Source organism: Podarcis muralis, chromosome 10, assembly GCF_964188315.1.
Source record: "Podarcis muralis chromosome 10, rPodMur119.hap1.1, whole genome shotgun sequence".
Taxonomy (NCBI): domain Eukaryota; kingdom Metazoa; phylum Chordata; class Lepidosauria; order Squamata; family Lacertidae; genus Podarcis; species Podarcis muralis.
Window position 1 is genome coordinate 14,863,886 of NC_135664.1, and position 13,973 is coordinate 14,877,858.

Genomic DNA, 13,973 nt, shown 5'->3' on the forward strand with positions numbered 1-13,973 from the left:
CGTCCCTCTTTTCTGTGGGCAACTGGTGATGTACTCACAAGACGTCCCCGTCCTTTCCCACTTAACAGATTTGGGAATTGGAGAAGACTGTGTTGAGAAGGGATGCTCAAGGTTTGAAAGTGGGAGAGATGCGGCTGTTACAGTATGCGCTTCGAGGTAGATTTGTGTGTGCCAACTTAGCCGCCATGTAATTTAACACTGACCTAGAAAAGCTTGATGCACATATATAATGACGTTGGCTTTCCACTGAGCACAACCAGGAGGGAAGATCAAACTCCACAGTGAAACTGCTTGGAGGGGATTTCTGCTTATCTCCCTCATCTACCACACCTTTCCTTACCAGCTACATTACAGGAGTAGTTTTGGTTACAGGTAGGTAGCCGTGTTGGTCTGCCGTAGTCGAAGCAAAATAAAAAAATTCCTTCCAGTAGCACCTTAGAGACCAACTAAGTTTGTCATTGGTATGAGCTTTCGCGTGTTTTTGACATCTTCATTCTCATACCTTTAGCTGACCAAGGAAAACTGCATACAGAAAACTAAAAAAGAGAGAGTAGATGCCCATTTAAGTTAGTTCCTGATATTCAGCTATTTTTGAAGGGTTAAAATGCTTGGCATCCAATGTGTTTCAAGTCTTGCTCCGTAAATTGATCTGGAAGATGACAACTTTCCCTTCCAAGAGCAAATGGGAGAAGGGATTATTTCAGGATTTGAGTTGGGGCAGGGCTGCTAAGGCAATCGAGACAGGATTTGCTCTGTCAAAATAAAGCCCTCCTTCCCTTGTAAATCAGCAATACAAAACTTGTCGGGCCATTTAGTTTTGTAAGAAAGAAAGAACTCCAGTGTTTCAAAGCCTCATAAAGGTATCAACAGTTCTGCTGGATTAGCACTAATAATTCCAACTGAGGGCTATTATATGAGGGCATGGAAGAGTTTCCAGGACTTTTAAGTGCTTAAAGGTAAAGGGGACCCCTGACCATTAGGTCCAGTCGTGACCGACTTGGGTTGCGGCACTCAGCTCGCTTTATTGGCCGAGGGAGCCGGCGTACAGCTTCCGGGTCATGTGGCCAGCATGACTAAGCCGCTTCTGGCGAACCAGAGCAGCACGCGGAAACGTCGTTTACCTTCCCGCTGGAGCGGTACCTATTTATCTACTTGCACTTAAGGGTGCTTTCAAACTGCTAGGTTGGCAGGAGCAGGGACCAAACAATGGGAGCTCACCCCATTGCGGGGATTCGAACCGCTGACCTTCTGATCGGCAAGTCCTAGGCTCTGTGGTTTAACCCACAGCGCCATCACCAATATGAGCATCTCTTCAGGAGCACTGCAAATGTACAGGAAAAGCACATGCTACCTGTCTTCTCTCTCTCTCCCCACCCAGATAGATAAACAAACTTTGCATATGGAAAGCTTGCGTGACAAGGAAGGGTTTTAAGGAGACTTCCCCCTGTCGTGCCAGGTGGTTGTTTGAAAAAGGGGAAGCATTTATAAACATTTGTAGCCAACTAACTGGAATAGCCCCTTTGAAATTGACAAATTTCAACACATTGACCGAAATTACTGGGCGACTTGAAACCTCCAGACACACTGCCCAGAGAGGGCTCTTCGCAGCTGGTACCCTAGAGGTTTGAGGGTCGGCCGGTCCAAAGGCCTCAGCGAAAGGCACCTACCAACCCTTGAGGGGCCATGTGGCGTTTGCCCTCCTAGGTGACATCATGCTGGGTCATAAGGAAAGGGTTAAATGAGTGTGAAGCGATTGGCAAATGGGAACCCAAGGGGAGGAGTTGGAGTTAGAGTTAAGAGTTGTGAAGAAGTCAGTCGGGTGTTAGAGAAGAGAGAGGGAGGATAAGTCTGTGGGTTGGGATAGTTTGATGTGAGAGAGTGAGATAATCTGTTAAGATAGACAGTTGGGATAATCAGTTAGAAGTTATTAGGAAGGTATAGGCCGGTAAAGGTCCTTATAGTAAAAGCTATGGTTTTCCCAGTAGTGATGTATGGAAGTGAGAGCTGGACCATAAAGAAGGCTGATCGCCGAAGAATTGATGCTTTTTAATTATGGTGCTGGAGGAGATTCTTGAGAGTCCCATGGACTGCAAGAAGATCAAACCTCTCCATTCTGAAGGAAATCAGCCCTGAGTGCTCACTGGAAGGACAGATCGTGAAGCTGAGGCTCCAATACTTTGGCCACCTCATGAGAAGAGAAGACTCTCTGGAAAAGAAGGGGACTGCAGAGGACGAGATGGCTGGACAGTGTTCTCAAAGCTACAAACATGAGTTTGACCAAACTGCGGGAGGCAGTGGAAGACAGGAGTGCCTGGCGTGCTCTGGTCCATGGGGTCACAAAGAGTTGGACACGACTAAACGACTAAACAACAAGGCCGGTAAAGAAACTAGATTAAAAAACCGACAAGTAAAATTATCTGAAACCATAAATTTGTCAATGCTTATAAAATAAACTTGTTTATTTGGTTTAATGTTAACAACTGTCTGGACTCCGTGTGTACCCGAGAGAAATGGATTGGTGGCAGCGGGGAAGCAATCACAGTGGTGGCACAGGGATCAATAGACGGTCAAACATCCAGGGACCCTGTGTGATCGCCACCGGCCAGTGTTCAGGAACTCTTCCTCTGTGCATTTTTGAGTGCATCCCCCCCCCCAAAGAATCTGCGTTTGCAAAAAGTACTAACAGACCCATCCTCTTGCTGTTTGTGTGGGAAGTTTTTAAGGCCCCTGCTTTTCCTTTGTGGGAGTGAGGTGGGGCAAATACCACCAGCTGTCTTGACTCTGTGTAAAGCTAGATTCGCTGTAGGATCAAGAGTGGGAACAACTTATGGGATTTAACTAAGTGGCCATGGTTAGGACCACGGGCTACCAAGTCTCCCACTAGGGAGAACTATGGCAACCTGTTGAATTGGAGAAGTATTTATGCGCAGCCCAGGGAGTGTGTATTGATTTCAGGTGACATCACACTTGTTGCGAAGGCAGAGGCACACGAGGATCTCATGCCGTTGCTCATGCGAGGCTAGAGTAATCTGGCCTGCAGTGCCGGCGGCAGCCATTGTGAAACAGTAACATCAGGCCAAGCTATTTGCTTGCGGCCATTGTGAGGTGGCCTGTAGCCCAGTTCCCATCACCCTCTAGATGTGGCAAACTTTTCTGGCCCTCCAGATGTTGTTAAACTACAGCTCCCAGCACCCCAGGCTCTTGGCCCTGCTTGCTAAGGCAGATGGGAGTTGTAGTTCAGCAGGGACCGTAGATAGCTCAGTTGGTAGAGCATAAGACTCAAACTCAGGGTCATTGGGCAAGATTCCTAGATAACCTTCGCGGTCCCTTCTAATTCTGCTATTCTATTATTCTAGGATATGGAGGGGCAAAGGTTTCCTTGCAGTCTCTTTACAAGTATTGTATTGAGAACCACCAGTATCTGGACAGCTGAGTTCAAAAGGAAGAAGCCACACAGGTTATCTACAAAAAAGTTTAATTGAAATACCTGTATAAAAAATATGATCTCCATACATTTCACACTGTTAAACAGAAGAGAGAGAGAAAATTCATATCCAAGCTGCATAAATGCAACCAGATCACAGAACACACGGCTATTAAAATAAATTAAGGTTTATGACTCTGCCACGCTTCCTTCCAGAGCCAATGCACAAAGACTGTATAATGTCAATAATTTAAAACCCTTCCAAACAGCATTACTTTACAGTTCTGGTATGTAAATAATACCAGACAAAAAGGCATACTGACTAACTTTTAAAGTCACTCTAGTTCCCTTAAATTAGACTTTGTACAATTTTCCATCTTCCAACCCGAAATGAAAAAAACAAAAAACCCAAAAAACAGGTATGGTCAGACTTTTTAATTCTTCTTCTTCTTGAAACAAAAAACAAACAAACAAAAAATGGAGAAAGAGACAAGAGAGGAATGCAAAAAACTAGTTGTGGACCAACCACTCCTGTCACAGGAGCAAGAGAGATAAAAAGCACAGTGTTGGAATAATTCTACACAAATAAATTAGCTAAAATAAATATAGTCACAGATTGGGACTGTGAGAGGTTTTCTAAACTCCAGACAATAAATAAAACCGTATAATACATGGGGAGGAGGGAGGAGGAACAAAAATTTACAGAAACACATTATACAGGTATGGAAAAAAAAACAACACACACACAAAGTCCTTGAATATTGCATTGATTGTGCATTTAACATGCCCATACATACATTTTTTATTTTTTTAAGACTTGCAGGTTGGGGGGGGGGGAGTTGAGAAGGGGCCTTTTTGTGTGTGTTTGTGTGCCCAGTGGAAGAGATGATGAAATGAAGTTTTGAGTGAGTGTTCCTGATAAAACAGCTGAGAACATGTGCAGCCTATTGGAAACAGAGTGGGGAGCAGCAGAGGTCGTCTTGGAGGAGGGAGTTGGGGGAATGGGGAAAAGCGTGGGGTGCGGGGGACACAGGGGACCGGGAAGGAGTGAAATGTCTGTGTTCAAGTATTCCATCGCCAGAGGACGGGACTACTTCATTCAATCACTGAACATGTTTTCCCAGGGCATCATAGAAGTTGCTCTCCGCAAGCACCTTTTGCAGCGGGGCTCGAGGGAACACGGTCCTATCATGCGCGGGGTCCTCTTTGGACATACACAGCTCAAAAAAGAAAGTCCCACTGAAGCAGCTTTCAAAAAGGCACTCAAAAAAAGCAAATAAAATCTAGTCCAGGCTCTATGAGAGCAAAAAGGTTTTCACCGTGTTATTTTTAAAGAGGTCACTGCTTTTGCCTTAAGGGAAAAAAAATAAAAAGAGGGCAGTCTTTGACTAAGTACTGGCCCTGCAAACTCCCAAACAACAGCGTTTCCAAAGGAAATCTCTCGTTCCAAAGCAGAAACCGGCAAAAAAGGGGGGGAAATAAAAAAATCAAGTCCCTCCGACCAAGATTCAGACTACAGGATAATGAATGCAAATTTTTTCCCCTAGCCCCTCCTACATATGGCAGCAGCAGTAGCAGCACTCTGGTCTCCTCCCCTCCCGCCCCGCCCCTCTCGTGGCTCCGCCCCTCCCGCCGCAAGGTCCTCGGCAATTTCACAGGCTCTCGTTGCTCGAACTTGTGCTGGAAACATCCGTGTCAATGGTCCGTAGCCGGATGTCGCAATCCTCTGACTTGGCGACGTCCGACTTGTGCATCCAGGGGTGGTCAAAGATCTGCTCGAGGGTCGGCCGGTCCGAAGGCCTCAGAGAAAGGCACCATTTGATCAGCTGTTGGCATTCTGAAACGCAAAAAAGGGAAGGCGAATGAGGAGGGGAAAGGGGTTAAGGTCTCATACGGTTGTTTTCAGATTACAAAAAGGCCAAGAATTGGCAACGGCCTATGGGAGAGGGGGACCCCCCCTTCCATGCTTTTTAGGGGCCCCATGACAACGGATCAAAACAATATTGATTTGATCTCGGTTGACAACGCGATCAATGGTCAATGTCTGTTTCGGCTAGTGATAACATTGGCTAGTTATAACGGTTGGCCGGTAAAATCAAAAACGTATTGGGAGATAATTTTGCGATTTCGACTGCCTGCCGGGGTGTGTGTGTGTGTGTGTGCGCGTTCCTCAGACACCTCACTTACCAGGCGAAATTCTTCTCCTGAAGTATAGCCTTCCCCTCAAGATTTCTTCGTCTTGCTCGAAGGGGATGTCGCCGCAGACCATATCGTATAGGAGGACGCCCAAAGACCACACAGTGGCGGATCTCCCATGGTAGCGGTGGTACCGGATCCATTCCGGAGGGCTGTATACTCGTGTCCCTGCGAGAAAAGACGGCGAGGTTTGTTTTACGTTGGCTGAACTTTCCGTCGAGATCAAGCAACAACCTGGGCGCATGTGCGTATATTTTTTAAAGCGAGCCCCGTTTTTGTTAAAAAAATCCACACCACGCACGCCACATGTAGGCTGGAAAATTCTAGAGCTTATATCATGCCTAGTATTAGGTCACATTTTAATCTGGCCCCCGAGGTGGTTCTATTCCCTCACAGCGGATAGCGCAGATCTCCATCAGCTGACTGTTTACTAACATAAAGCTCGCTTTCCCAGAGCACGTGGCGTCTGCTGCACCGCACCAAAAATAGACACAAAGGACAAAGGGAGAGGAGAGAAAGGGGAGGGAAGGGAAACAGAGGGGAAAAAAGGTGAAACTCGGGTCTCGCTTGCTATATATAGCTAATCGGCTTTGATCGGTTCCGAAAGCCCGTTCAAACCGGCCACTTTCCTTGTGAAAATAAATCAATGACGATAATTCTTTTTTTTTTAAGGAGCAGAGAAATCTGCCTCTCTGCGTAAGAGGTTGCTAGCAACTGCCCTCCCTCTGCACTGAGCTGTTACTTGGATACCAAATAAAAAAAAAGCCTCGATTCGTGATGATGAAGGTCACATGGCCACGAGGCTCCGGTTTCACAACAAACAGATGCTAAATGCTGCAGCTGACTAGAGAGAGAGGCGGGCAGGGAAGGACCCCCCCCCCATTGATATCTCTCTCCCTTTCGCCCCAGGGAGGAGGGGGAAAAACAAAACCCCTTTCCCCACCCATAAGGGGAAAACAGCAACAGTAAGTTTGAGAAGCCCGGTCTCCTTTTAACTTGAAAGAAGGGAGGGATAACTCCCTCTCTCCTCCTCAAATCTGCAATGCAGGGTTTTTCTAAAGCATCGTCTGGGAAAGAGGAATGGGGAAGGGTGGGTGGGTTTGGAAGGGGGGGGGATATAAACCCAAGAGGGTCACAGATGGAAAGGTTGGCAGAGGCAACGCCTGAGTCAACCGTAAACACGCCGCCCTCTAGGAAAATGCCTTTTTTATCCTTCCGAAGGCAGGGGAGGGAAAAATATAATTATATATAAAGTGCTGCGTCACAGCCTGGAATCGCTTCTCTTCCTACGCAACTCGACGCCCCCCCACAAGCCGCCACTGGTGCAAAGGATTTAATTGCCAGATCTGTTACTGGCTGCTACAGCAGAAATATCTCGCTGGTGGTAGGTGGCAAAAATGTGACTAAGAGAGAGGAGGGAGAGAGAGAGAGAAATTGAGAGAGGTTCTGGGTGGGAGGGGGAGCCTACCATCGAAATCCGTGTAGACGGTGTCCTTGAGGAGGGCTCCGGAGCCAAAATCGATGAGCTTCAGCTCCCCTGTCCTCAGATCCACCAGGAGGTTCTCATCCTTGATGTCTCTGTGGACCACGCCGCAGCTGTAGCAATGGCGAACTGCCTCCAGGACCTGTCGGAAGAAGCCTCTGGCCGTCTCCTCGTCCAGGGCTCCCTTCTCGGTGATGAAGTCAAAGAGGTCCTTCACCAATTCGGGCCGTTCCATGATGATCAAGTAGCCGTCGGGCCGCTCGTACCAGTCCAGTAGCTTGATGACCCCGCGGAACCCGGACCCCACTTTCTTGAGCAGAACGATCTCTAAGGGTACCATAACTCCACCCTGAAAGCAGCAGCAGGAGGAGGGAAGAGGGAGAGAGGGTGGGGGGGAAAGGAAGACATGATGAAGCTTTCGGAATATCAAGAAGGGGAGGCGGGGAAGGAAGGGAAACCCCCCCTTTCTTGGCCATCTGAAAAAACCAATCGTGGGGCTTCCTGCAAATGGAAACTCCAGCAGAGCAGGGAGGCTGGAGCGAAGGGGAAGCCCAAAGACTGCTCTCTCTCCTGCCGCAGTCAAAAGGGGAGGGCGGGAGGAGGAGGAGAAACCCCGCCAAATCTTCCCCCCTCCCCGGAAAAAACGTAAACAATAACAGAGGCCGGAGAGGAGGAGATGGTGGCAGCGGCAGCAGCAGCCTGGAGGGCGGGGAAAGGGGACCCCTACAAAACAAAAGCTAGCCCTCCATGATAAATGCAATTGAGGGGGGGGCATGGGGGGGGGGGAGAAGCGGAGCAGGGGATAGCACAAGGGTTTTTTTTTTTGCGATTTGGGATACTTACAATCGTGCCCCATTCCGTCACCCTCTCCCTCACGACGTGTTTGACGGCAACCTGGGGACGAGGAGAAAAGAGGGGGTTAGGGGGGGCTGTCGGGTGGCACGGGGACATCGCCTCGCTCCGGGGGGGGGTCGTGGCCGGGATTTCCAGCCACGCACGGTGGGAGGGGGGCTGCGGGGGTGGAAGCAGCAACAAAAGCCTCGTGGTCGGGAGTCTCGTCTTACCGGCAAGCCATCGGAGATGCGGTTCCCGGCATAGACGGTGCCAAAGCCCCCGCTGCCCAAGACGGAGCCCACTTGATAGATCTTATCGAACGGCTCCTTCTCCACTTTCACTAAGAGGCGGGAAGGAAACAAGAAGGGGGGTTAGAAAGGGGGCGACGTCTAGATGCATCACCGAGGGCACCTTAGGGAGAAGGGGAGCCGTCTCACTCCAGGGAGAAAACACACACACACAACACACCGAAACCGTCCTCGAAACAAGAGCCACCCACGAAAAAGTCGCAAGTGGAAATCACCCAAACCACAAACTCCAGCAGGGAGGAAAGCCAGTTGCAAACAAGCCCGTTTGACGTGGGGAAGGGGTTTTCACGTGTCCTTCGCCTCTGCCATCCTCGGGAGGAATTCTCCCCAAACGCCACCACTCCCAGCCATGTTGATAGGGAAGGATGCCCCCAACCCAATCCCCCGACGTGGGGTGGGGTGAAATAAAAACCACATAAAACCCAACCGCGAGAACTGGGTTATCCAGGATCGGGCAGAAAATAGCAGAAAATCTAGCCCCACTGCCGAGATCCTGGTCAGAAAAGCTGCCGCAGCCCCAGCGACGCAGAAGGCTTACAGAGCGCATACATCTCTCTCTCTCTTCCCGCGCAGGGAAAAAATAAAAATAAAACCGACCCCCCCCCCGGGGGGGGGAAAGGAGAAGCAAATGTCACGGGTTGTTTACCTGGTTGGAGGATTTTGACGGGCAAGTGGTCCATGCTGGTTGGGTTGCAGAGGTGAGCGAGGGATCCGAACTTGGAGAGTAACATCTTCCAAAAAAGGGGGGGAAGGCTGGAAGGGTGGGGTGGGGGCAGGAAAAAAAGGGGGAACCACCACCGCGATGCGGAGATCCGACGCCCCCCGCTCCCCTCGAGGTTGTCAAAAGTCAATGGGCAGAAAACGGAGAAGGGGAGGGAAAAATGGGGGGAGGACGATGAGCAACACCCCCTTCCCCCCAAAAAAACAGCTGATGAGCGCAGATGAGAAAGGCCAGCGACGGAGGCTCTCTCTCTCCCAAGACGGAGATCGCGACTTGTAAGCAGCTGTCGAGGGTGGTGGGGATCTTGCAGATCTCTTTCCCCCCCCTCTCTGATGGAAGAAAACACCCTCTCCAAAATATATATTGGTTCCCGGAGACGAGCAGAGAATCCCAGACGAAAACAGAGGAGGAGAAAAGGAACGAAAAAAACCCTATATATGTATATATTTATTATAAATATAGAAGGAAAAACAATGATCTCTGTTGCTTGGTCCAGGAGCCACGAATTGTTGTTGGTTTTTGGGGGTGGGGGGAAAAAAGGATCCCACGCGAGACGAAAATCCACTCGGCTGGAGCCCGCGCGGCTCCGAAGTCAATCCAGCGCCGCAAGGGAGGCGCGCAGCCCAGAAGCAGCAGCAGCAGCAGCGACTCAGCCTCTTCCCGGCAGCGCTCGTCTGTTCTGAACCCTTCGCTCCGCGGCGCCGCCTCTTCTTAACTCTCGATATTTCGCTGCGCACCCGCACATTACGGTAATATCCCTCCGCGGGGGAACTGGCTGGCGGTAGGGACGCGCGGTGTCCTCCCCCGCCCCCACCCTCTAACCCCAGATCTCCGCCGCTAGGAGTAGATCCGAGAGGTGGGGCGGGGGGTTGCGGCTGACTTCTCTCCCTCTTTTTTCCTCGGCGAGATGGGGCCGCTGCGGCTTTCGGGGCGGCCGCCGCCCCCGGTGCTCCCCGGGACTATTTGCTGATAGTAAGAGAGACGCGGAAAGTTACACCGTCTGAAAAATTCTCATCACCGGAGGCGGGGCGAGGGCGAGAAAAAGGGAAGGTTCTCATCTCATCTGCATGCGCTGGAGCGCGGCGCCCAATGAGAAGGGCGGCTTTTCTCGCCGCAGCCAGTGGAGGGGAGCCGGATTTGCATATGCATGAGCGGGAAGAGGGCGGCTTACGAGCGCAAGGGCGGGAATTCCTCGGCGCGCCTTTTCTCGGGCGGCGATGGGGAAGGTCATTCTCCGCGGGTTAGAGACGCTGCGTCTGCAGCGGGGCGGGGTGGGTGGGGGCAGGCGGGCATGGGGGGGGGGCGACAGCCAGCCGCCATCATCACCGGGCTGGTATAACGCGCAGTGGGCTGGGTCCTTTGCATTACTATTATTATTATTATTACTATTATTATTATTAGTGCTGCTTTGTGCATTGCAATTTGCAACCCCAACTTCCACCCCTCCTCCCCCCAAAAAGCAACCCGCGCCATTTAGCAGCTCCCTTCCACGGATCGCGAGCCTTGCTGCCGCAGCACTTGACTCCTGCCAGGCTACTGTCGCACCTTAGAGAGAGAAGCATTGCACGCGGAGCGCGCATCTCCCCGCCTAGGAAACTTGCAGCCAGGCGCATCGTGGTGCGATGCCCAAAGCTTCAGGAATGTTATTGCCCGCGCACATGCGCGCGCTGTTTTGCAACCCGTAAGCAATGTTGTGATTTAAGGCTCGAGAGGTTGGCGGGAGGGGGGAGAAGTCTGCATCGTGGAGCGGGCGTGCTTTTTCTCCAGGGCGGTACATCTCTCAGTTTGCCCCCGTTCTGCTCAGAGGACCCCCCCCCCATGTGCGAAGATTTGCAACATGTGCCAATATGGAGCTGCCTGTCTGATGTTGCACAACACCAGCCCCCCAGGAAAAGAAAAGAAAAAAGATTCCACCTTGTTTGAGAGCTTTAAAAAAAAGGGCTCTTGTGCATTGATAGCTGCACTGCTCTCATTGCCAACACCATATTAAATTCTGCAGATTATATCTGCGCTTGCATTTTTAGACGGGGGGGGGGGGGAGCGCCTGGCACGTTCCCTCCCCGAGCAGATTTGGGACCGAAATATACCAACTGTTTCAAAAGCACGGTTATTTTGCCTGGCAGCGCCCGCCGCTGAAACTGTACCCGGAGCCACCCACCCACAAAGAGTCTCAGAGATATCCAGCAACGTGCACGCGCCGCAGCGTCTCACGTTTGAATTCTTGCTTGTCCTTAATAGGCGTCTCATTGACGTCTGGGGCAGAGCCCGTGCACTTTCCTTCCTCTTCCGCAGGGGGCGCCAAGGCTACGAGGAAAGGCTCGTCCCGACGGGCCAAAGGAAAGCCACATGGCTGCGTATTATATATATCTTGAGCTGCCAAGGCTCACGCGTTTGGAAAAGCAGTTTACACATTCCAGTTTAATTTCTAAAGCACTGGGGACAAAAGTCGGGGGGAAACCCTTCAGTTTTTATGCAGAATGCTTTTGCAGCCTGCTTCTGCAAGACATTTGAAGAGCTGGACTGGCAGAACCCAGTAGTTCCCTTGCAAAGAAGAGTCTTAAGGGATGGTTATTTTGTTATATTAAGTACAGTGGTACCTCGGGTTAAGAACTTAATTCGTCCCGGAGGTCCATTCTTAACCTGAAATTGTTCTTAACCTGAAGCACCACTTTAGCTAATGGGGCCTCACGCTGCTGCTGCGCAATTGCTGTTCTCATCCTGAATTAAAGTTCTTAACCTGAGGTACTATTTCTGGGTTAGCGGAGTCTGTAACCTGAAGCGCCTGTAACCAGTGGCGTAGCGTGGGTTGTCAGCACCCGGGGCAAGGCAAGTAATTTGCGCCCCCTAACCTGTGGATTTGCCCTAACCCCAGATGTTGCGCCCGGTGTGGCCGCCCCCCCTGCACCCCCCACGCTACGCCACTGCCTGTAACTTGAAGCGTCTGTAACCTGAGGTACCACTGTATAGGATGTGGGGCCCTTCTGAAGTAAGGACCTTAAGAAGCTGGTTTTGCAGGTGTACATTGCAGTTTATGGGATAGTAGCAGCTAAGCTACATTGCACCTAGGTTTTTGATGGGAGATTTAAAAAACGAAACAAAAGCCCTAAGTAGAGCCGTCTTTCCCATAGGGCTTAGTGGTGTGTCGCGCCTGGGCGCCGGCCTTTCAGGGGCGCCCCAGCGAATGGGGGAGCTGCGCGGCTTTGCTGGCGTGCTCCCCTTTCCCTGCATGCCTGCCAGCTGCGCACTGTCAACCGTATGCCTGGCTGGCGTGCAGCTTGCATCCCAAGCCACGGGAGGAGAGCGATTCCTGCAAAGGCTTAGGATGGAAGCTGCGCCCTGCCAACTTTATGGCTGGTGGGCGCGCAGCTTCCCTCCCAAGCCTCTGTGGGGATTGTTCTTCTGCAGCGGCAAGGGGGGAGAGTTGCACCCCCCCATGGCTGGCAGTGCACAGCTCCTCCCCCCCACTAGCCATGGTAATTTGGGGGCGCTGGGCAGATATTTGCACCCCGGCGCCACATCTGCTAAAGACGGCCCGGAGTAGCAGCTGAGCTACATTGAACGTAGGTTTTTGATGGGAGATTTTAAAAAAAAGCCCAAAGAAATAATTGTACAGTGGTGCCTCGCAAGACGAAATTAATCCGTTCCGCGAGTCTCTTCGTCTTGCGGTTTTTTCGTCTTGCGAAGCACGGCTATTAGCGGCTTAGCGGCTATTAGCGGCTTAGCGGCTTCGCGGCTATTAACGGCTTAGCGGCTTAGCAGAAAAAGGAAACAAACTCGCAAGAACTCGCAAGACGTTTCGTCTTGCGAAGCAAGCCCATAGGGAAATTCGTCTTGCGGAACGACTCAAAAAACGGAAAACTCTTTCGTCTAGCGAGTTTTTCGTCTTGCGAGGCATTTGTCATGCAGGGCACCACTGTATGTCATACCACTTTGTCAGGGCTCCTCCAGATGATCTATTCATTGAATGTTAAACCAGATTTGCTTGCACAAACCCTTAGCACAGGGTAGATGATATTTACTGAACATTTGCCGTGATTGACTTCCGGCGTGATCATATGACTTCCTGTTAATCTTTCGTTTGGACGTCACTTTTTCCCCAGCGTTTACCTAAGTGCAACAAGTCTCCTTCAAGGGCAGCAGAGGAGGATCAGAGTTTTCCTTCTAGCTTTCCTTACCAGATTGACGAGCCCCATGTGCTCTTCGCTTCCTTCTACAGCACGAGCAGAACCCCCCTTCCTGACTGTTGAGCTTGCTATTGGATTTGGAGTTTGGATTTGGATTTGATATCCCGCTTTATCACTACCCTAAGGAGTCTCAAAGCGGCTAACAATCTCCTTTTCTCTTCCTCCCCCACAACAAACACACTGTGAGGTGAGTGGGGCTGAGAGACTTCAGAGAAGTGTGACTGGCCCAAGCAGCTGCATGAGGAGGAGCGGGGAAGCGAACCCGGTTCACCAGATTACGAGTCCACCGCTCTTAACCACTACACCACACTGGCTCTCAGTGTGCTTTCGACCAGTGTGCCTTGAATGATGTTCAGGGGTGCTTGCTAGCAACTCTGGCCTTTCTCCCTCCTCTGGTGCCCTCTCACATCTCTGCCTCCCAAAGGTTTGCCAACAATGTCTAGGCAACACATGACCATATACATATAGAAACTCTTTATAGAATTCCTTCAAACCATAAAAAGTTCAAAATGAAATCTTTAGTCTCAAAATCTCTGAAAATCTTTAAATGAAGTGAGGTACCAAACTTTGTACAGTGAAAGACAAGCTATGAAGCTTTGTGTATTCAACAAATATGATGTCCAACACTGAACAGTGATTCCGGATATTGACTACTGTTTCATAGAATTCTTCGTCAGCGTGGTGGGTGGATATAGAATGCTTCGTAAAGGTAAAGGGACCCCTGACCATTAGGTCCAGTCGTGGCTGGCTCTGGGGTTGCGGCGCTCATCTCGCTTTATTGGCCGAGGGAGCCGGTGTACAGCTTCCGGGTCATGTGGCCAGC

General features: G+C 50.6%; 1 protein-coding gene across 1 annotated transcript; it reads right to left on the reverse strand.

Annotated features, from left to right (window-relative positions):
• Positions 1-3,458: 3,458 nt before the first annotated feature.
• On the reverse strand, positions 3,459-9,678 carry PIM3 (Pim-3 proto-oncogene, serine/threonine kinase). The gene is made up of 6 exons (XM_028746663.2): positions 8,892-9,678; positions 8,168-8,277; positions 7,947-7,997; positions 7,089-7,452; positions 5,612-5,788; positions 3,459-5,261 (listed from the first exon to the last, which is right to left on the reverse strand). The coding sequence occupies exons 1-6, from the start codon at positions 8,974-8,976 to the stop codon at positions 5,077-5,079; spliced, it is 972 nt and encodes a 323-aa protein (XP_028602496.1). The 5' UTR covers positions 8,977-9,678; the 3' UTR covers positions 3,459-5,076.
• Between the last annotated feature and the right edge of the window lie 4,295 nt (positions 9,679-13,973).